This window comes from Chelonus insularis, unplaced genomic scaffold (genome assembly GCF_013357705.1).
Source record: "Chelonus insularis isolate UGA/USDA-ARS -01 unplaced genomic scaffold, ASM1335770v1 contig_58_pilon, whole genome shotgun sequence".
Lineage (NCBI taxonomy): Eukaryota > Metazoa > Arthropoda > Insecta > Hymenoptera > Braconidae > Chelonus > Chelonus insularis.
Window position 1 is genome coordinate 392,227 of NW_023276656.1, and position 24,729 is coordinate 416,955.

Below are 24,729 nucleotides of genomic sequence, written 5' to 3' on the forward strand. Positions count from 1 at the left end.
AATAAAAAAAGAAAAATGTTTCTTACAGATTGACAGCAATTAATTAGGAAGAAAGAAACCGTGCAGTCAATTCAAGTCTCGGTCAAAAACTGGAGAGACACAAACTCTCCGTTCGTTGCGATAAACAATCTAATCGTCAAGCAATCGTCGTTAACTAACAAACTGTCGTTAGTCTAATAGTCATTAGATGGCGACATACAAATATTTTACCCTTCTCCCGATCTTCTAAAAATTTCCACTTGGCAATTCCTAATAGTTGAGTAAAAATATTGGATTAAGCTGAAATAAATAACATAAAAAATCTAAAATTAAATTTATAATTCGAAATTATGAAAATCAAATTAATAATCATTCAGCCTAGATTCCAATATTGCCGCTTCCCAATTCTGTCTGCTTTAAAATAAATAAAACAAATTATTCTGGAGGGACAAATCCTGCGGCGGGTAAAAACCTCCAAACAGACCAAAATAATCTAAATAAAACTAATAACGTGATTCTATACAATAAAAGATTTCTTAAAAACTAATCGTCCGTTACTCACTGTGCAAACTAAATTATTAAAAATTGGGCTCACAGTTACGCATACTATCCGAACAAAAATATTAGGATACCATGGACATCCAGTACTTCACTTTGCTTTACTTTGGCCAATAAATGAAGAAAAGGATTCCAGTACAATGACTCCAACCGTGTATATCCTACAGTAACTCCACGAGAACGCTCCAGGACAGACATTGTGAATTTAAATCAACAATCAAATGATCAATGAGAGCCAACATTCTCAGTCTGGAAGTTACAAAAACCCTGAATTCAACAGAAATTAGGAATCCAGAAAGAGTCAAAAGAACTAATCATCTTCATAAAGAGCGAGTCTATTCACATGAACAACTTTCAAACGACTATTCGGAATTTTATGAATTCCGAAATACAACATCATTAAGTTCGTTTTTGATAATATATGGACCTTCCCACTTACATTAAAGTTTTGGACACTTTCCTTTAACTCTTTTAGGAAAAAATAACCAAACCTTTTGACCGACATCAAAAAAAAGAACACTAGATTTCAAATCATCCATACACTTAAGTTTTTCAGATTTAATTTGCAACTTATCACGTACATTATCATGAACAATCTTCAATTGTTCACGAAGATTGAAAACAAAATCAGTTATAGAATTATTCTCAAAAGAATTATCTGAAGAATTAATTCCTCTAAGAAGATCAATAGGCAACCTTAATTCACGACCTAACATCAACAAAGCTGGACAATACTCAGTAGTTTCATGTCTTGAAGAACGATAGGCCAATAAAAATAAAGAAATCCACTTATCCCAATCTTTTTGATTCTTACTAATAAATTTGGACAAATATTGAAGAATAGTCCTATGCAACCTTTCAACTAAACCATTTGATTGAGGATGAAGAGGTGTGGTTCTTGTCTTCTTAATTCCAAAAAGACTCACCTCCTTGAAGATTTCAGATTCAAATTCTCTACCTTGATCAGAATGAATTTCAATAGAAACACCATATCTACAAAATATTTGAGTTACTAGAGCCTCAGCAATAGTAGAAGCTTGATGATTAGGCAGAGGAATTGCCTCAGGCCATCTAGTAAAATAATCTGTAACAACAAGTAAAAATTTATTTCCAGAGGAGGTTTTAGTAAGAGGACCAAAAATATCAATAGCAACTCTTTCAAAAGGAAAATCAACATTATAAATTTGAAGTTGACTACAAGATTTTTTATGACAACCCTTTTTAGCGAAATAAGATATAAAAGTTTTGCAATAGTAGCAAAATCTTTGACGAATTTCCTATGATAAAAACGAAGAGCTAAAAAACTTCTAAGTTCAGATTTATTTTTAGGAACAGGCCAACTAATAATAGCAGAAATTTTATCTGGAGAACTTTTCAGTCCTTCACCAGAAACTACATGTCCAAGGAAAATAACTTCTTTTTGGAAAAATATATATTTCTTAGGATTTATCTTAAGAGAAGCTTGTAAAAGCCTTCCAAAAACATTTTGGAGGTGAATAAAATGTTCATTTAGACTTTTACTGAAAATAATAATATCATCCAAATAAACTAAACAAATTTAAAAACTAAAACTATGCTCACAAGTTTAACGGAGGTGGCAGGAGCATTACACAAACCAAAAGGAAGAACCTTAAATTGCCATACCTCATTCCAAATACAAAAAGCAGTTTTAGATCTATCCTCCGGAGCAACTTCAACTTGCCAATATCCACTTTTTAAATCAACGGTAGAAAACCATTGAGCACCAAAAACCATATTCAATGTGTCTTCTTGATGAGGAATTGGTGTTGAATCCTTAACTGTGACATCGTTTAATTTACGATAGTCAACACAAAATCTAATTTCATCACCTTTTTTGGAACAAGAACAACAGGTAAAGCCCGAGGACCATTACAAAGTTCTGTTGCATTCTGTTGTTTTATTTCATCCATAACTGAATCAACTTTATCCCTATAATGTAAAGGAATACGACGAGGAGCCTGTTTAATAGGAAGTGCATTTCCAACATTAATTTTATGTTGTAAAATTTTGCACTTTCCTAAATCAAAAGAATTTTTCGCACAAATATCCATGTTCTTCAATAAAAGTTCTTCGAAACGAAATTTATCATTGACATCCAAAAATTCTGAAGATCTTCCATACAAATCTAAAACAAATTCTGGAAGTTTATTCAAAGAAGAACTAATTTTTTGAATTAAAAAAACTTTATTACTTTCTGAAAATTTTTTATAAAGAAGATCTTTGAAATCAGTAAATAAACCAGACTTGATTAAGAAATCTAATCCTAGAATACATTTTTTTTCAATTTCAGCAACAACAACCTCTAAATTAACCTTAATATCAGAAATCTTTATTTCTACAGTCTCGATAAAATCAAAATCAAATTTTTCACCTGAAACTGTAAAAATAGAATAAGTAATAGAAGAATTATTCGAAACAGTTACCATCCCTTTAAACAAAGAAGAATTAAGAACCGTAATATCAGCAGTAGTATCAACTGTCATGATACATTTTTTCACCATTAATTTCTCCTCTAAGTAAAAGTTTCGGTCTAGAACCAGAAGAATAATAAAAATCAATTGAATCAATTTTTAGTTTTAACGAAATTTTTTTTTTTGATGAACCTTCACCAGTAGACTCATTAGAATTATGAATATTTGATAAACTACTTTGAACAGCTTGAAGAACTTGACAATTCTTCTTAGAATGTCTTTTTCACCACAAATCCAACATTGAAAAATTTGCGAAGAATTTTGATTTTGGGAATTTGACCTAAAATTTCCTTTAAACGAATTATATTTACTATCTTTTTCGAAATTATTCCTGAAATTATTATTTTTATTGAAATTATTATGATGATTATTTTTACTAAAATGATTATTATTAATCTTATTAACATTCCAGTGGGAAGTTATAGTAATGGGTCCGATTTTGCGAATCCCGAATTTTGACATATCTCCACGTTTTAAGGTCCCCAGAGTCGAATACGATCGTTTTCCAGTGGACGTCTGTGTATGTGTATGTGCGTATGTGCGTTCGGAATTATTTTTCGCCTCGATTATCTCGAGAACAAAAAATGATATCGATGTGAGACCAATTGCATTTGACGCATAATTATGTAACTCAGAACTATTTAGATATTCAGCAAAATCGGTCCAGCCATTATTTTTGCAGAACCAAACAACATTGTTGTTGTTTGCAGAACATTGTTACTAACAAGTGATTATTGATTATAGTAATATTTAAATAATAAGTTTTGAATTGTTATAAACAATAAAAATAGGGACCTTTTCTATGTATATGAGTACTTTTAACGCATAATTTTTTCTTTTACTAAAAAAATGTTACTAACCGTATGACATAAATGAAAACATACTTTTTCCGTGTATAACAATGAAATTTGTTGTAAATAATGAAAAAAAGGATCTATGAGGTATATTCGAATTCTTCTAACGCACAATTTTTCCTTTTACTGAAATAAAGTAACTAATCATATCAAATGAATAAAAACAGACTCATTTCGTTTATAACAATTCCATTTGTTATAAAGAATGGAAACGGGTTCTATTCGAATTGTTTTTTCGTTTTTTCCAATGGGAAGTTGGTCGTGTGGACCTTTCGGGTCGCACCTAGACCACTGCAGAGCACTGATGTTCATTAAAATCATTTTTATTCTGACCTTCAAAGGTCTAATCTTCAATCGACTCGAGCTCTCTGAGTTGCTAATTGAAGAGACTCAATTCTCTTCGAACGAAAAGAAAATTGTAACTTTAATTTTTTCAATCCAGAAATGAATTGCAAACCAGCAATTCTATCTCCCTCTTCAAAAGAGACCGAAGGATACGCAAATTTGACAAGCCTATCCAAATCATTTGAAAAGTCTGTTAAATTTTCATTTGCAGACTGTTTTCTAGCCTGAAAATGACTAAAATAAGCTCGAGATAATTGGGTTTCACCAAAACGATCTTCCAAAATTTTCTTCAATTTTTCAAAATTTCCTAAATCTTCTAAAATGACTTGAGCTTGGTACTTCAAACAGGACACTAAAATCGGACGGAATTATCCTGCAGACACCCGACTCCCTTAGGTTTGAGAGTGAGCCGGGGCTGCAGCCGTTCAGTCAAAATTTTTACAATCGTGTCGGGATTCGGAGACACCCGAGGATGACCGCTTTCTGCATACGAGCCGCGAAAATCTCAGCCTGACTGCGGCAGACTGTCTATCGTTCGAAGCTCTGTCAGAAAGCGGTCCCTCATCTCTCCGAGGGCGCTAATCACCAGGACTATCACGTGCGCTGTGTATTCGTGATAGACATTTCTCATGACCTCCATGACTCACTGTAGCGTTCCTGTTCACTCTCTTCTTTTGCACGTATATTTGTCTCAGCCGGGGCTGAGAACTCAATGTAATATACGTGCTTGGTGGTATGGTCGAAAAGAGTAATATCCGACTTATTGTGTTCAATACGTTGAAGCGTAGTGAGTGGGTAATTCCAAAGAATTGTTGCTCTCCGGTTCTCAACGACTGACTCAATTTCACCGGGCACATAGGGTAGCATTGGTGTCTCGTCTATTCCATAAGAGTGCCAAAGGTGGTAATACAGCACTCTTACGGCGGCGTTATGCCGGTGAATGTAGGCTGAGCGCGCTAATATCGGACAAGCCAATAATACATAAAATAGCGTCTCATCTACATCACCGTGGCAGACTCGGCATTTTATGTCCTCGAGTTGCTCGTGCATAACATCACGCCGATAGGCGAGGGTGGAAAATACACCATCTTGGCAGGCCATAATGAATCCTTCGGTCTCAGAAAACAAGACAGCTGACTTAAGGTATTGAAAAATCAGCTGGTGTGACAAGTCCTGTGCTTCGAGATGACGGTATAACACATCATGTAAGGACTTTGCCATATGTTCGTCGAGCAGTTTTAACTGCTCGGTTGTTTTTATATCGACCTTTCGCTGCCCTCTGGTCAATTGCAAAAGCCTTAGACCGTCTGGGTTGCTAGGGTCGAAAGCTGAGCCGAGGTTCTGCGCTGCCTGATATGCTGCTCTATGTAGGAACGCATCCCTTCCCAATAGTTCAAAGCTGTTCACGAACGTGAGAAGAGGATTAGAGCTCTCATAGATGTCATAAGCTAGGCTTATCACTAACCTGTCATGTAGACACTCCAAACTTAGTAGTCCACGCCCTCCCAGATCACGGGGAAAGTATAGGCGTTGGACAGAAAATAGCGGGTGATGACTTTGAAATGATGTCATCACTTTCCTCGTGATAATGTCCAGGTCTTTAAGCTCTTTTCGGAGCCATTTGAGAACTCCGAATGAGTATAGCAAGATTGGGACAGCGAGCATATTCGTAGCTTCGACTTTGTTAGGGCCTGATAATTCAGAGCTCCATATTGCTCCCGTCTGTAAGCTCGACATTATCAATCCAGTTCGGCGATCTTAATTGTCAATGGCCTGGGTGGATTACAGAAAGGCATTTAATACAACATCCTGTAACACCTAAATTTTCTCAAGGCGAGTCCCCAAGAAAATTCCCGCCTAACCCCGGTAGCCATTCGTGATAATCATATATACATCACACGATTTAAGAAACGAATTTCAATCAAGTTTAACGCATATGTATTACATTTACTGAATAAAAATTCATATTGGTAAATTAATGATCAAATTTAGGGATTCATAATCGATAAATAATTTGGTGAATTATTGCAACAAAGTATTTACGCAAAGTTGCTCTTGTATTTACTAAATTTATTTCTTAATATATATGAGCGAAATATTGGATCATATTAACAACATTCAATGCGTCATCTATTTACAAAAATTATCAGTAATCTAATGACGACACTAAATGAATGAAAGTTGATTTAAAAGAAAAATTCAATTTTATCATATACAAAATTAAAGAGACGTGTCGGACGATTTACGTAAATCTATTTAGAAAGTTATGATCAATTTTTATTACCAAATCTTTACATCAGATTTACATCATTACATCTGTAAATTTGTTGTAAATTTTTGGTAAATCCAATGATTCAAATGATCTAATTTCGTACAAAAGCATGTATGACGTTGTAACGTCTTTTCAATATGGCTGCTAATAAGTTTAAGTTGAATGACATTTTTTCTGTTTGTAAAGAAAAACTATAAATTAGTGCATATAACCAGTGCTGGTAATTATTGGGTGAGTAATGTTATTAATAAATACATTGTATTGTGTATTTGACGATGTTTAGTTTAATATATGGATATAGCTATATGTATTTACCTTAATATTTTCAAATCTATAATAGCATTAACTATAATGTTTTACTTTCAGACATAATGGATCTGCTTCTTACTATGTTAATTATTCTTGTAACCATTGTCGTCTTCATGATTAGATATAGTTCAAAAAGGAAATCTAATAATTATTTAATTGAAGCTAGACGATCTCAACATTTACGTCAACTAAAAGAAAATTCTTTATTAAATGATCATTGTGCAGAACCAACTAGATCCCATAATCATAACATTGCCAATACAGCTAACATTCACAATAATGAAAATTTTGTAAATAATGATCATGATGAGGATTATTCGAAAAGAATATGACAGAAGTCCTTCGATCCTACAAGCAAAGTGCTCGGAATGTCCGAAGACCAGAAAGAAATGAAGGAGTTCGTTCCCGTAAAAAACAAAAAGCACAAGAATTATTCAGAAATGATGACAGTGAATGACTATTTTGTGGTTTATAACTATACTTATATATACTTAGATATACATTTTTTTTATATTAATTATTAAGTGATATGAGTTTTTAACCTTAAGTTTGAAAATTCTTTTCTATTTGAATATTATTTTACGTTACATAATAATCAATGTTAGTTTTTAAAAAAATTATCATGATCAAGAAACTTGAATAATAATTATAATACATTATAGTACTTTGAAGTACTTTACATTGTATTTGACCAACTGGTTAAAGTACGATTTATTAACATATTTAATATTAGTCAATAAATAGTAAAATGATTTCTAATTTAGTGGAATATTTTTTAATCGTTATTATAATGATTCTTACGAGCACCATGATTATATGTATTTGATAATAATTGATTAAAAATTTGTAATTCTAAATTTATTTAGTAAAAATTTTTAAATATGTACAAAATTTATTCAATGTACTTTCAAAACATTTTTACTATATAGATGTACAATTAATAAATTTTTATCAATTATTATTAATTTTCAATTTTATTCCCAAATCTCAATTTTCTATCATCATATTATTAATTACAGTTTATATAAATATGACAACAAATATTGCCGATTTTAATGTTGTAAATTTCAACTTCATATGTTCCTCATGCGTTTCCTACATTTCATTCTTTTCAATAATACGTCTTATTTACGTATATGATGAAAGTAAATGAATTTACAAAGAATTGTCTTTTATCCTAATATTCATTTAACTTCATATAATGATGTGAATATGATTCAAATATTTTCGTTCACAAGCCAAACAACCTTTACGCATATGATGATGATACGAATCATCAACTTAAAGTAAATGTGATGTAAATGTGGCTATCGGGGTTTGTAACATATCCGCCATAGAATCCTGGTCCATAGAATTTAGATAAATTGTTAAATTTCCCCGATAGCCACATTTACATCACAATATAATTCATGAATAATTCTTGTGCTTTTTGTTTTTTACGGGAACGAACTCCTTCATTTCTTTCTGGTCTTCGGACATTCCGAGCACTTTGCTTGTAGGATCGAAGGACTTCTGTCATATCCTTTTCGAATAATCCTCATCATGATCATTATTTACAAAATTTTCATTATTGTGAATGTTAGCTGTATTGGCAATGTTATGATTATGGGATCTAGTTGGTTCTGCACAATGATCATTTAATAAAGAATTTTCTTTTAGTTGACGTAAATGTTGAGATCGTCTAGCTTCAATTAAATAATTATTAGATTTCCTTTTTGAACTATATCTAATCATGAAGACGACAATGGTTACAAGAATAATTAACATAGTAAGAAGCAGATCCATTATGTCTGAAAGTAAAACATTATAGTTAATGCTATTATAGATTTGAAAATATTAAGGTAAATACATATAGCTATATCCATATATTAAACTAAACATCGTCAAATACACAATACAATGTATTTATTAATAACATTACTCACCCAATAATTACCAGCACTGGTTATATGCACTAATTTATAGTTTTTCTTTACAAACAGAAAAAATGTCATTCAACTTAAACTTATTAGCAGCCATATTGAAAAGACGTTACAACGTCATACATGCTTTTGTACGAAATTAGATCATTTGAATCATTGGATTTACCAAAAATTTACAACAAATTTACAGATGTAATGATGTAAATCTGATGTAAAGATTTGGTAATAAAAATTGATCATAACTTTCTAAATAGATTTACGTAAATCGTCCGACACGTCTCTTTAATTTTGTATATGATAAAATTGAATTTTTCTTTTAAATCAACTTTCATTCATTTAGTGTCGTCATTAGATTACTGATAATTTTTGTAAATAGATGACGCATTGAATGTTGTTAATATGATCCAATATTTCGCTCATATATATTAAGAAATAAATTTAGTAAATACAAGAGCAACTTTGCGTAAATACTTTGTTGCAATAATTCACCAAATTATTTATCGATTATGAATCCCTAAATTTGATCATTAATTTACCAATATGAATTTTTATTCAGTAAATGTAATACATATGCGTTAAACTTGATTGAAATTCGTTTCTTAAATCGTGTGATGTATATATGATTATCACGAATGGCTACCGGGTAGTGAATTCTCTAGACACAAATTAAAATCTAATTTCAACTTTATTATATAAATAATTTACAACATATATTTATTCTATTCTAGATTTCCAATTGTACAGTTTTACAAAATAAACTTTCACTTAGGTGCCGTTATACTTGAGAGAGAGAGTTGCTATCTTAAAATCCCACCCAGAAGTGTCTAGTGTTGCCCACTTAGTAAAAGGAATTCCTACTTAAGTAAAAGGAATTCCAACTTAAGTTGCGCTTGTAGTAGTATGAGTCCATTGTGACGCATCGGTCCACTAGCAAGTTCTCCTTGCAACCTGTCAAGCCACGCTAGCTGCCACGTTGTTCGTTTATCTGTCTCCATACAGGTTCTATTGCAGTCAAAACCCTCTCGTTTAAAATCTTCGTAAACAATTTGTAGAGAGTATTTAGACATGCAATAGGCCTGTAGTTTTTGGGGTTAGACAGATCACCACTTTTGGGGATCAGCACAGTACGCCCTTCAACGAGCCATCCAGAGATGGGTGTATCTCCTCCTAGATATTCTGAGAAGATACGAGCCAGATGCTGGTGGGATGATGTCAATTTCTTCCACCAGAAGGTGGGGATTGCATCTGGCCCAGGAGCAGCCCAGTTCTTTGTGCCCTTAAGAGCATTCCTGATCTCATATATTTTGCTCTAGTAGGTTTCGACTCTTTCTGCACTTGGAGGCTCATAAGTGACAGGGGCTTGCGGCTTAAGAAAGCGCGAAGGGTCAGATTGGAACAATCTGTTGTCCCTTCGCCTCTTGTACCGCTTTGCTAATGACTTTTTAATGGCCATTAGCGATCTTATTTTGCTTGTGTACTGCAGTCTGTTCGATGCGTCTTTTCAGGCTTAACTCAGGATTGGCAGGTGTTCGTCTGCCCTGAGTAAACCCTCGAGCCACATCATAGACTGCATTATTCAGTGCAAAAAGGTCTACACCGTCTGGTACCCGATGGTCGAGATCTTCGTTGGCACTAGCTAGATGTTCTGCAGAGAGCGTAATTTTCCGGAGGAAATTACCCTCTCTGCTGGTGAAGTCCTGTTGATTGGCGCCCTCAGGGGGAGGAGATGGGTGTTCTGCAGTGAGAGAAGGGCGGAACGGGAGTATGCTCCACCTCGGTGCGGCTGTCTCGGGTGTCAATGAGACTTCGTCCTCAGTCTCTGAAGCGTCTGATATTGAAGAGTCAGAGTCTGACTCTTCTTCTATCCGCTGTCGAGACTGAGTATACCGCACCTGTGATGCGAGCGCCACCTGCGTCAGTGGTTGTAGCTCTGGGTCAGGGATCGTCAAAAAGAGTATTTTCAATTACACATTACTCAATTACTGGGAAATTGTTAATCAGAAAAAAGAAATTATCAATTATTGAATAATCATTAATATCGAAAATAAAATTATCAATTACAGTATTAATTGATAATTTTATTTTTAAAATTATCAATTGATAATGTAATTTGTAATTTAATGGATCCAATTACAAATTAATAAAGTAATTTGTAATTTCGTAGATCCAATTACAAATTAACGGAGTAATTTGTAATTTTATAGATCAAATTACAAATTACTTTTGTAATTGATAATATTTTTGGTGAAATTACAAATTACAGGAGTAATTTGAAATTTTTTTTGCCAAATTACTAAATACAAAAGTAATTTGTAATTTAATAATTTAAATTTCTAAATTAATAATTAGTAATTTTACTAAGAATTAATTAAAATTTTTATTTATTTTGTGATGAAAGCATCACGTTCTCATAATAAGACAAAAAAAATGTTTTAATATGTATATCAACGATGCAACTTATGGTTCAATAATAAATTATGTGCTTTAAAGTTCACACATATATTTTGACCATAACACATGTGTTTATAACAACTTATTTATGTTTTAATGTTCGTCAAGATGTTTTAACGTTGAATCATACAATTAAACGTTCTAACTTATGTTTTAATGATTAAATATATGTTCTAACGAACTTATTCATGTTCGAATAGTCGAATATGTATTCTAATGTTCCGGTTTATGTTCTAATAATGGAGAATGCATTCTCAGAATTTTTTTTAATGTTCTAATCGTCCAATATTCGTTCAAATGTTCTAAATTATGTTCTAATGAACAAGAATATGTTTCAACGTTACATTATGTCTTCTAACGTTTCCACATATGTTCTTATGATGAAATATGTGTTCTTATGAACTTATTTATGTTCAAATGGACGAATATGGGTTCTAATGTTCCAGATTATATTCCAATAAACTAGAATATGTTCCAACGTTATATTATGTATTCTAACGTTTCCACTTATGTTCTTATGATGGAATATGTGTTCTAACGATCTTTTTTAAGTTCCAATGAACAAAAATATGTTCCAACGTTATATTATGTGTTCTTATGTTCCCATTGATGTTCCGACAATAGGGAATTCGTTCTAACGATCTTTTTTAAGTTCCAATGAACAAAAATATGTTCCAACGTTATATTATGTGTTCTAACGTTTCGACTTACGTTCTAATGATTGAATATGTGTTCTCCCGAACTTATTCATGTTCAAATGGACGAATATGGGTTTTAATGTTCCAGATCATATTATTAATAAACTCGAATATGTTCCAACGTTATATTATGTGTTCTAACGTTTCGACTTACGTTCAAATGATTAAATATGTGTTCTTACTCTCTCGTGTACGTTGTGATAATCAGAGATATTCGCTCATGCTGTATAAAAAAGTGAGCTATGCTTGAACTCGAACGCAACTTTGAATTTTATTAATGATTATCTTATGCGAATATTCATCTATTATACGATTGTCGATGATCATTAGTTCTAGTCTATACTGCATATAATTATGACCATTTATATCTCGCTCTTATTATTCGAGTAATGTCTTTTTTTTTTACATTGTTAATGATAATTATTGTTTTTTTCAACACACATTTTTGATGGCAAAAGTTTGCAAGAAAGACGGCAAATAAACTGGAGTGATTTATTACTAAAAGATGAATAAACACATAAATTCTTGAATAATAATGAAAATAGGGAGCAGCCCGGCCGAAGACTAGGGCTATTTTGTTTGTAGTCTATGATTACTCCGATAAATACGCAAGAATCAAAGTGGTTGCATGCGATTTAAAAAGTTCGTTATCTTGACAAAAAAATTTGTCTGCAATATTAAAAAAATAGTGGCTGTTAGCTCTCCACAATCTAAACAATTGATTGAAGAGATTTCCAGCTGTACCCACGAGGAGGACGCCACTTTTACAGCCAAAAAAATGTTTACCTACCTGTTCCACGTAAACTTTCCTTGATTGGAAAGACACGTACTGCTTGTGTACCTATGGATAATTTAAAAGTTATTACATCTAACGAAGAATTCGAATTTTTTTTTTTTAGTGTCGCTATGCAGACAATAAGTTTTTTAGTGTCGCTATGCAGACAATAATTTTTTTTTGTCGCTATGCAGACAATAAATATTTACTTTGAATTCGATGACGAATTGCATTTAATAAGTACTCGTATTTCAAAATTATTATCCGTCAGTTTATTGTATTTTGGTAAATTATACATTGTTGCATAACTGAATAATCTTTCAACCGCAGCAGAAGATGGTAACGGAGTATTGAATTTAATAAATACTTCTCGAATTTTTGGATATTTATTTAATAATTCCAAATCGGTTCGTCTTTCCGATAAAAATTTTTGAAAATCGGCTTCTTGGTCATTCGTTCCAAAGGGTTCTACACTTTGTACTTCATCATCACAAGAAAAATCAAAGAAGCTGTCTAATCCAGCACCGCGGTTTTCGTCTTGCACTGTTTTGTCTGTAGTGCTCTGAAGTGCTTCTTTTATTGCCATCATGACATTATTTTGAGCTGAGCTTGTCAAACACTGAATCCATTTCAATTTAAATGCTGGATGCGTTGCTGCAGCAACTGCACTGATTTTTCCTTCTTCTTCTACATTAAAGACTTTACTAAATCTAGTTTTTAGCCCATTCAGCATGGACGTTATCAAAGGCCTACACCATTGAGTGTTATTTTTCTGCAATACTACTAATTTTCTCTCTATTGAAATTAATGTAGGTAATAAATATCCATAATATGCTTTTTTTTCTCCTTGCAATATATCAATTGCATCGGCTATTGGCTGATTACATCGTATGTATTCATCCATAAATTTGAAGTCACTCTCTCTCAAATAGCAATCTTCATTCCAGAAAATATGTTTATCAACGATAAGTAACTCGCAATATATGCCATTGCATATTCTACATCATAATTTGAACAAAATGAGTGACTCAGGCCAAAAGGCACTTAAAATTCTACTTGACGAAAGTCATAAATAATCGGGTCAAATTTCTTCCAAATATTAGACGTTCTTTCGTTCATGGTGGAACTTATCAATCTGTTTTATTTAGAAGAAATAATCTGAATAGTTCCTTGTCAAACTAGTTGAGTGAAATTTTTATTCGCTGAGCAGTTAGTCTTCGTTGATCGTTCAAGCTATTCATTGGTTTGTAGATGGATTGAATTGAAAAAGTACTTTGTCACAACAATTGATAATATTTGGTGTTGATTTTGTGCATTCGGTATTATCACCCTCCAACTTAACCATCAGGAGTCTACATTTGGTAATCCTGGAACGAACATTTCATCCTAGAGAGTTATTCATCGTCTGCAAAGATACAACCAAGGCATTCCTAGTGAATATTGGCTGACCAACTGCCAACATTTGCTCAAAACTCAAGCAATTTTTAACAATCCACTTTTGGTAAGATGATCTAATTCATTTTTGCTTTTCTTAAAGCTTATGGTAAAAAAAAAGTTCCACTATAGACACCACAGTAGTTTAACGAGCAACTTAGATAGTCACCCTATAACTTTACCATGAGCTCACATTACTTTCATGGTCTGAGGTTGACTTCTACTAGTAAGGTTCGCTACAGATGATTGCAATAGCCAACAGCGCTACTCAGGTAATCATCTGGTGGCCTGAGAAGTCAACGTTTTGTTTGTGTACTCAAGAAAAAAACCGTAACGTTTCAAAAAGTCACTCTAGTTCAGCAGCGACTCGAGTGATAGCTAAATCGATAAAACTATTCTACTTCTGTTCTTCTCAGTAAAATTCTACTCTTCCAATAAGCATACATGAGTATAAGCTGTTTAATGACATTTATTCTACTTTAATTAAAAGTTTATTAACCATTCACGACTACAAGGAGAGCTGTTTGACTTACTACAATAATCCATCTAAAAATTCTATAGAAAAGAATAGTTGCGTTCGAGTTCGAGCATAGCTCACTTTTTTATACAGCATGAGCGAATATCTCTGATTATCACAACGTACACGAGAGAGTAAGAACACATATTTAATCATTAGAACGTAAGTCGAAACGTTAGAATACATAATATAACGTTGAAACATATTCTAGTTTATTAATAATATGATCTGGAACATTAAAACCCATATTCGTCCATTGGAACTTAAAAAAAATCGTTAGAACACATATTCCATCATAAGAACATAAGTGGAAACGTTAAAATACATAATATAACGTTGGAACATATTCTAGTTTATTGGAATATGATCTGGAACATTAGAACCCATATTCGTCCATTTGAACATAAATAAGTTCATTAGAACACATATTTCATCATAAGAACATTTGTGGAAACGTTAGAACACATAATATAACGTTGAAACATATTTTTGTTCATTGGAACTTAAAAAAGATCGTGAGAACACATATTCAATCATTAGAACGTAAGTCGAAACGTTAGAACACATAATATAACGTTGGAACATATTTTTGTTCATTGGAACTTAAAAAAGATCGTTAGAACACATATTCCATCATAAGAACATAAGTGGAAACGTTAGAATACATAATATAACGTTGGAACATATTCTAGTTTATTGGAATATAATCTGGAACATTAGAACCCATATTCGTCCATTTGAACATAAATAAGTTCATAAGAACACATATTCCATCATAAGAACATATGTGGAAACGTTAGAAGACATAATGTAACGTTGAAACATATTCTTGTTCATTAGAACATAATTTAGAACATTTGAACGAATATTGGACGATTAGAACATTAAAAAAAATTCTGAGAATGCATTCTCCATTATTAGAACATAAACCGGAACATTAGAATACATATTCGACTATTCGAACATGAATAAGTTCGTTAGAACATATATTTAATCATTAAAACATAAGTTAGAACGTTTAATTGTATGATTCAACGTTAAAACATCTTGACGAACATTAAAACATAAATAAGTTGTTATAAACACATGTGTTATGGTCAAAATATATGTGTGAACTTTAAAGCACATAATTTATTATTGAACCATAAGTTGCATCGTTGATATACATATTAAAACATTTTTTTTGTCTTATTATGAGAACGTGATGCTTTCATCACAAAATAAATAAAAATTTTAATTAATTCTTAGTAAAATTACTAATTATTAATTTAGAAATTTAAATTATTAAATTACAAATTACTTTTGTATTTAGTAATTTGGCAAAAAAAATTTCAAATTACTCCTGTAATTTGTAATTTCACCAAAAATATTATCAATTACAAAAGTAATTTGTAATTTGATCTATAAAATTACAAATTACTCCGTTAATTTGTAATTGGATCTACGAAATTACAAATTACTTTATTAATTTGTAATTGGATCCATTAAATTACAAATTACATTATCAATTGATAATTTTAAAAATAAAATTATCAATTAATACTGTAATTGATAATTTTATTTTCGATATTAATGATTATTCAATAATTGATATTTTTTTTTTCTAAATTATCCATTACAGAAGTAATTGATAATTTTGCCCTATAATACTACAAAAAAAAATATTAATGCCGAACCCTGCTCTGGGTGCATTTCGCACCACAGAGTATGCAGGTGCCTGGCATAGCTTAAGGTCTGTGGCTCGCATCTTTTCCAACACTGCATTAAATCCCGTCTCAGTTCCTCTGTCCACCTGAGACGCTGTAGGGGTTGTCCGTGGTCGTATAAATTGGAACGTATCGTAAGGCCCCTCCCAACTGTTCCATGGCTCTCATCCAAAGAGGGCCGGTTGTGGGAGGCTGTTGCAGGTATATTTTGAGGAACCTGTTAATGTTCTTTGCAGGGGTGGTTAACCCACTGCAAAAGTGGTAATGTTTAACGGAACCATGATGGATAGTTTCGTTCCTCACGTCCAGAAGGCCACCACCTGTGAGGAAGAAAAACTGGCTGTACGGACTTATTATTATTATTAATTATTATCTCTCGAAATAAATCTTGAGTTTCTCTTCAACCTTTCTCGAAACGTTCCTCCAAACGAATCTGATCTCGATCTAGTCTTTCTTCCAACTGATTTAATCTCATCTCTAAAACTAGAAGTCCTCCAGTAGAACCGTCTTCGACACAATCGGCATATTGAGTTCTCCTTCTAGCTCGAGTTTGTCTCCGATTTGGACTCTTCGGCATGATTTTTTTTAAAAATGTTTTTCAAAAGTCCCTAACAAAAATATTCACGACACGCGAAACGAACCACTTTCTGACACCAATGTAAAATAAGAGCAAATAACAACTTCGGAAAATCAATAAATAAAGAAAAATGTTCATTAAAAATTGATTGATTGTTTTAAAAAAACTCTCCCTTCATTGCTACAAACAATCTAATCGTTAAGCAATCGTCGTTAACTAACAAACTGTCATTAATCTAATAGTCATTAGATGGCAACATACAAATATTTTATAATATCATAGAAAGATTCCTGCACAAGAAATGATCTTGGCTTGTCGTTCTTGGTGACCGGTACATTCACCAAGATCATATCACTTTCATCCACAATATTCTCAATTGTAATGTCGCACAGTTCTTATTGTCTTCATGCGCCGGTGACTCCAAAAATTAAAGCAACCTGTTGATCAATTAACGAATTAATAAATTGCATAATTTATATTTTTTTATTGTCACTTAATAAAAATTACTCACTTTCATTGCAAAAAATTCATTGTCTGGAGCTGACGTAATAATAATGAAATTTTCTATTTTTTCGGCGCTCAAAACTTTCGATTTTTTAGCGACGTATCCGTTATGGTTTTGTTTCGAAAATGCAATTAAGCCTGAGTAATTATGGATATTTATGGAATGTTTCATATTCACAACACTTCGCAACATAGAATATATCGCCCACAAACTTGATGATTTCATGGTTTCTAATAGCAAACTAAAATATGCTATAAAAACTATCTCTGCAAAAGAATTGATCCTATTCTCCGATTGCCAAGTCATGAACTTCTCATATGTTTGCTCATATTTTTTTTTCGAGTTTACCAGTAATAAATTACTCCGTATTTCGTTAGCTCGTTGAACAATATCCGTAGGTATTTCTTCTTCTCCACTTGTTAAATTGCTGTCCGGTATAATGTTCGATTCATTCATGATTGACAACAATCACACTCACACTTTGTTTTTGGAACTTCTCACTTTTTTTCACTGCAATAGAATTGAAATGTTCTCTACAAAGAATGTCAAAAAACTATCTCTTCAATTGTTTAACAACAAATTTGTGTTTGAAAAGACATTAAAATAATGTAGAAGAATAGTGGGGGGACATTTTCAGGTAGTGAGTTGAACATTTCATTTTAGATATGATGATCATAGAAGAAAGTAAATAGAAAAAATTTTTAAACTTATTATCGGTAAATGCTTAGTTTAAAATTATAAAACAATAAAATGAAAAGGTTTTTTGCCTAAAATTGCTCATCGTGGAACCTAAACAAATATAAACTTTCCATTACTTCTATTTTCAAGAAAAATTTGTTAAATTTTATCTAACATTTTATTTCAGCAATATTTTTTAAAATATTATTGTGAAATAATAGAATGAGAATAACTATCATTAAAAGTTAGTTTATTAAAAATGACGGATTCAAATACAGAATCAAAGACAAGACGTCTAATGTTAGCTAGTCTCAGTCAAAATCTGGAGATAAACAAACTCTCCCCTCGTTGCTATAAACAATCTAATCGTCGTTAACTAACAAACTGTCGTTAGTTAATCCATCTATAGATGGACACACATATATTTTACAATATTTCAAAATATGTACCCTCTATGAGAAGGTAAAATGATTTTCAATTTGACGACATAATCCGTACGAATAAAACAATAAAGATACCTACATTTAAAGGTCCTTTGAATTGCTGGATAGAAGTGCTTGAGTGTTTTTATGCAGTTTTAACACGTATAGATGGCGCAGGAGGCATTTGCCGTGTGTAATGTTGAGGCTGACAGCCAACCGTGGGAAATCAACAATTCACCGACCGAAAACCCGTAGGATAAATAGGCATTTCCTCCGAATGCGTAGTAAAAAAGAATTAATAGTGTTGAGAATTAATTAATTCTCAGTTTAAATTTGCCAGCTGACAGGAACTTCGGCGGCCATCTTGGGACTGGGTCGATAACCAATCGACCAAACAATCAATAATTCTTAATTTAGTCAATCATTTGACTAATTTTCAGTGTCCCTTTTGACTAATGAAGTTCCTGTCGCCATTCTTTCACTGTTCTCGTTCACGTGTACACGCCATTCTTATTCATTCTTAACCAATCTTACAAGTTTGAGTCAATCATCAGTACTAGTGCTATTGTAAATTATCAGAGCCATTCAAGCTTCATTTTAAAACTAAAATCAAGTAATATTTCAAGACTTTTTATTGCAATTCAAGACATTCCATCAAGATTCATTTTGCATTGCATTGATAGGCTAACGCCACGTGCACAATCACATTCTTGCTCAACTTGAGAAGCTGCTGAGCTCGTGTGGGAGGTCAATAATACCGAACACACCAAGTTGAGCATATTTTGGACATTCAATTCAGATTCAGTATAATTAAAATAGACATTCAGTGATTTTAAGCGACATTCAGTCTTCCCAGTTAGTAACACAAAGTTGTCTGTGTATTTAGTGTACCTGTTAGTGCTTAAAATAAAGATACTTTATTTCTTATAAAACCTGACTTCCGTTTGCTCTGTTCCGGCACAATCATCCCTGTCCTTAAACGGTCAGGTTTATTCACAAGTTGAGATTTTCTCAACAAATGGATATAGAAGAATTATCCCGAGGGGGAAATGAAAACCTGGTTTAAAAAAACTAAACTTGAAATCTACTAGTAGATTTGGGAGATCTGTTTCAGTACTCCACAATAATGATTTATATATAAATGAAAACCTGGAATAGTCTTCAACTTGTCACTTTCGTCCTTTTTCAAAGAGTTTAAACCTATTCCAGACATAGAAAAGTCTAGTTCGAGTTTACTAATTATACTAGTAATACGATGTCGTTATAGTTAGATCAGGCCGTAAAGTACTGGCCTAAAATTATCAATTACATTTTAACAGACGACCATTATTAATTGTTTTAACATTAACTTCTATTTTTTTACTGTTATAATTTAAATATTTGGAACAATTTCGATAAAATTTAATTTTATATCTTAATATAAATAATTAATCAATGTTACTCCTGTTAAGAATTTATTTTTAAGAAACTTCTTTCTTCTTCCTTTTGTTAGCAGTTAATGAATTAATTGATTTATTATAATTCTTCTTTTTAATTCTTTCATCTTCCTTTATGAATGAATTAGCCCATTCTATAGGAAAATAATACTAATTGTTGCTCAATGCAAATAAAAATTTTGACAAATACTACTTATCAAAAAGTTCTCCATATAAGTCCGGATCAATCCCGGGATGGAAGCCACCTATTCCTAGTGCTCTATATTTTTTTAATTTTTTCCATAAATTTCATTCAAATATAATTTTACGAGCTGTTTCCATTGATATTTTCTATTAATTTTACTGTATCTCGTTATACATGCAGCAGTTTCAATTGGCAAGTGAATTTCGTAATTTCAACTGATTTTTAAATGGGTTTTTGGGTCAGCAATTTTAAATTCGGCAGGAAGCTAGAAATTAATTGATAATATTAATAAACATTGGTTAAAAATACTATATAAATATTATTTTTAAACTATTCAAATCAATTGAAATAATTTTTACTTTATCAGGACGGCGAGATGGAACCAATGACTTTTTAAATACATCATTAGCCTTTTCTACAGTTTATATTATTGATATATTTTCTACATGTATTTCAAAAAATCCTGTTTTAAAAGTAACACCTTATTTTCCTCAAGTTCCTTGGAATGGTTCAGCTGTCAAGTTGATTCTCTATCTGGTTTATTTTTGTGTTGTGAATAAAACATCATTTCTAGTGTTGCCTCTACCATTCTCATAAAACTTACATCACGATCTCTATTTCTCACGTAATCCTTCCATCTTGAAGGAAGGCTCTTGATCCATGTTGAAGTGACTGAAGAATCAGTCCATAGATGTGTGGGCACGTCAATTATCTCTAAAATTCTCTTCACGTAGCTGACCAGTTTAGTGAGTAAAACTGCAGCATTTAACTCGAGTCTCGGTATAGTTGATGGTTTCAAGGGAGCTACTAAAGACTTAGTACAGACAATAGTAGATGAGCACTCTCCAGATTTGTTAGTAACCTTCAGGAATACCACAGCAGCCATCGCAAGTTGCGAGGCATCAGAAAATCCATGGATCTCAACAGATGATGATGAAGAAAGATTCAACCATCTAGGAATGCTGATGATGTTGACTCGGGAAAGATTCTCTTTGAATTTATTTCATTTTTGGCTCAACTCAGTAGATAACAGCTCGTCCTAATCAATTTTCTCTAACTAGAGCTCTTGCATGAGCATTTTGGCTCTCACTAGCATAGGAACTAGAAAACCCAGAGGATCAAATAGGCGGGAAATCTCAGATAGAACAATTCTTTTAGTAACTTGGTCAGATAATTACTCAGAATATTTGAATAAAAACTGGTCAGTCATGGGATTCCATGAAAGACCGAGAACTTTTACTGAATTCTCCTTCTCTTGAATCTCAATCTGAGATGATTGACTCTCAAGATCTATTGTAGCTAGTACCTCAGAAGAATTGCTTGCCCATTTCGCAAGGGGATTAGCTGAAGAAATAGCTTCAACAATTGTCTCTCCTTCTTCATATATATCATCCACGTAGCAGCCCTTGAGAATAGGCTAGACAGCCATTGCAAATTTCTCACGTTCATCCTCTGCTAGTTGCAACAGAACTGTCACAGCACGGTAAGAAGCATCATTAATCTGACGGAACATCTTTGTGATGTCTGTTGTGAATACAACTCGATGTCTTCTGACCCCAAGTAACACATCTGATAGATCTGGTTGGATTTTTGAACCAATGTGAAAAAGGTCGATCAACGAGGTGCCAGATATAGTGTTACTGGACCCGTTGAACACAACTCGTAGCTTAGTTGTAGTACTCTGCCCTCTCAGAACTGCATGATGAGGAATAAAGTAGATTGGTGACTCAGAAATTGTAGTAGGAGCTCTTTTCATGTGATCTAGATTCTCGTACTCCTTCATAAATTCAGAGTAAAGTTGACCATACTCTGGGTTAATGTCTAGACGTTTCAACACACCTCTTTGCCTTACTAGATAACTCACCAAGGAGAGTAGGCAATGCTCTTAGTGGTAATCGTACAATATATCGACTAGTCTCATCTCTAGTATGTGTTCTCTTGAAATGGTCTTCACATTGTTGCTCTTCAGGACTCAATTTAGATGCGGTCGACTCACTAATTTTTTCTTGAGCCCAGAATTTACTGATTAAAGAACGCCATTCTTCATTAGATGTTAAGTGACGACAGTGAGATACATCTCCACCGAGCTTCAATTGTGCAGAACCGTAGGCTATCCAACCAAAAATAGTGGATTGAGCGATAGGAGTTCCACTATCTCCTTTGATAACTCCAGACAGCATGATCTCACTCATTGGAATAGCACCAAGCAAAATGTCGATAGGTTGTAAAGTCTTGTATGCTGGATCAGCAAGATTCAGACCATCTAGATGGGGCCAGCTGGCCATCTCAAGATTCTCGGTAGGGAATTGGGAAGTAAATTCACTCACATTGAAAGTCTACGTAAGTATAGACAGCTCAGAATATCTTGATTGGAGTTTTAGTAAACAAACTCCTTTTGTAATTCCACCAGAAGAGTTTCCAATGCCCTTCAGGGGGATACTCGATGATTGTTTTGACACTTTCAATGATTTGAAGAATTTCTCTGAGATTAAAGATAGTTCAGAACCAGGATCAAACAATACTCGTGCTTCTACAGGCTTCCTTTGTGGATGAATAACTAATACTCTGCCTGTGGCAAGTAGGACAGAGGCTTTCTCAGTCTCTCTTCTCTGTTTCGACGTAGAGATACCGGATAAGAGCAATGGGTAGTTGGTGCTGCAATATGTAGGTCTCTCTCGACGATGGATAATGCTTTCTCAGAAAATTTACTCGATGCTCTCGACTCTGGGTTTGCTGCATGAAGCAGATTGCTTCGTGCATTAGATAATTCATTCTCAGTTCGTTCAGCGATGAAGCAGTACGTCAACTCACTGGTAGACAACTCTCTCTTGATGTTGTCTGCATTAAGCAGTTCGCTCAAGATAATTCGCTGTAGATGATTCATTCTCGAAAGTGGTTGAAGAAAGTGTACTTAGGACCCGCTCAGATGTCCTCAAGAGTCACTGCTCTGTATAGAAGTAGATGATTCACTCGTAGTTGCTTGGGAGGCTCTCCACTGTTCCCTCGCCTTGCATCGCCCCACACGTCTGACATCTTTTCTCGCTAATGCAATCTTGGACCCTATGCCATCCAAGACAGTTGAAGTAGAGGCGTCGCTCCTTCACGGTCTTTATTTCCTTATCTACCGTAAGAGCTCTGAACTTTTGACACCAGAGGATGAAGTGCTTCTGGCGACCCATAGCACACTCGTTGTGTGCGTCTCCACTGGCGTACCCGATCATGTAGTAGCTGTATAACTCACTGCAGGCTTCTTTCTCGTAGTTGAGAATGCTGCAAGCTCTTCTGCTAGCGCCTCCTTAAACACCTTAGCTAATGCTGCACTCGTCGACGTCTTACCTCTAGATGGTCTGCTCGTATAAGGTAACTCTTTCTGTACTTGCTCAGAACCCTCCAAGGCTAGAGCAGTAATCTCTAGGAAGTCTCGGAGTTTATCATAAGGCGGGAACTCTTTGGAGAGACCCATCTTCGTCTCCAATTTGGCCATCATGCTTGGACTTAGTTTATTGAGGGTCACGGTAATAAAGAACGGATCTGAGTTACTCACTGGTGATCCTAACGCCTTGAGTGCATTAAGAGACCTAGCAATGGTAGCAATAAGACCCTTCAACTCTGTGGCTGATCCATCTGTGAATCGCGGATAGTTGATAATTTCCTCAACATGTTTTTTGATTAAAACTCGGGGATTATCGTACCTTCTGACCAGTAGATCCCACGCTGGTTGGAATGACTTGTCTGTCGGAGGTTGACTAGCCACCAAGTCCTCCGCTTCTCCTCAAAGTTAATGTTGATTACGGAATAATGTAATCTCTGGAGCTGCAGCTGACTCTCATATTCTGATTGAGCTGCCATCTTGAAGGTACTTTATTTTAGATAATGTACTCGTAGAAAATTCACTCACTATATCTGCTCACGACTATGACGACTCACAGCCACATAAAAAGTCTTGTAAACCGGTGTCCACTTGGCACCTGAGCAGCACAAAATTAACTCTCTCACGAGAACTCAAAACAGTTTTAATCACTGCGATTTTCCTCAAACCGTATTCACATCCAGCTCAGAGAATTTTTCTCAGTAATGGAAAATGAACTCGAGTGCTGGAATGTGAGGAAGAATGAGGAAGGATCACAAAAAATTGTAACTTATCAATTTTAAAATAAATAAACTACTCTATTTATTTTTTATTGCACAAGTTAGTATTTGGTTCAAAAATCACACTTGCTTTGGTGTAGATAATTCACTCTCAAGATGTCTGATTCTTAATCACGTGCGTTTTGGCGTCACTTTGCAAACTTACGCTTGACTTGAATAAATTGTACTTTGAGCTGGAACCGATTGTTCACCTAAACCCTTTATGACTATCTCAATAATATTGAACTCACTCGAAACTAATTGATGCTTATAAACTTGTTGTTTTCTCAAGTATAAACTCTTAGCAAAAATAAGCGTACTTTCTCCTCAAGATATATAATGCAACTGGTGAAAGTCTAAAAAGAAAAGTTGGACTATCACCCCCAAATTTTGATTGGTCACTCCTCTGTGATTGGCTCGTTGAGTTACTAAATAGTAATTTGCATGTTAATTAGTGGAGGAGGAATTTGAAGGATAGATGCGGGGC

At 33.5% G+C, this 24,729-nt stretch overlaps 2 protein-coding genes across 2 annotated transcripts; both read right to left on the reverse strand.

The window, feature by feature from the left end:
• Positions 1 to 20,631: 20,631 nt before the first annotated feature.
• Positions 20,632 to 21,000, reverse strand: LOC118070431 (uncharacterized). Its single transcript, XM_035089030.1, has one exon. The coding sequence runs from the start codon at positions 20,998 to 21,000 to the stop codon at positions 20,632 to 20,634; it is 369 nt and encodes a 122-aa protein (XP_034944921.1).
• Positions 21,001 to 21,531: 531 nt separating this feature from the next.
• On the reverse strand, positions 21,532 to 22,294 carry LOC118070432 (uncharacterized). Its single transcript, XM_035089031.1, has 2 exons — positions 21,979 to 22,294; positions 21,532 to 21,935 (listed from the first exon to the last, which is right to left on the reverse strand). Exons 1-2 carry the CDS (start codon positions 22,292 to 22,294, stop codon positions 21,532 to 21,534), a joined length of 720 nt encoding a protein of 239 aa, XP_034944922.1.
• Between the last annotated feature and the right edge of the window lie 2,435 nt (positions 22,295 to 24,729).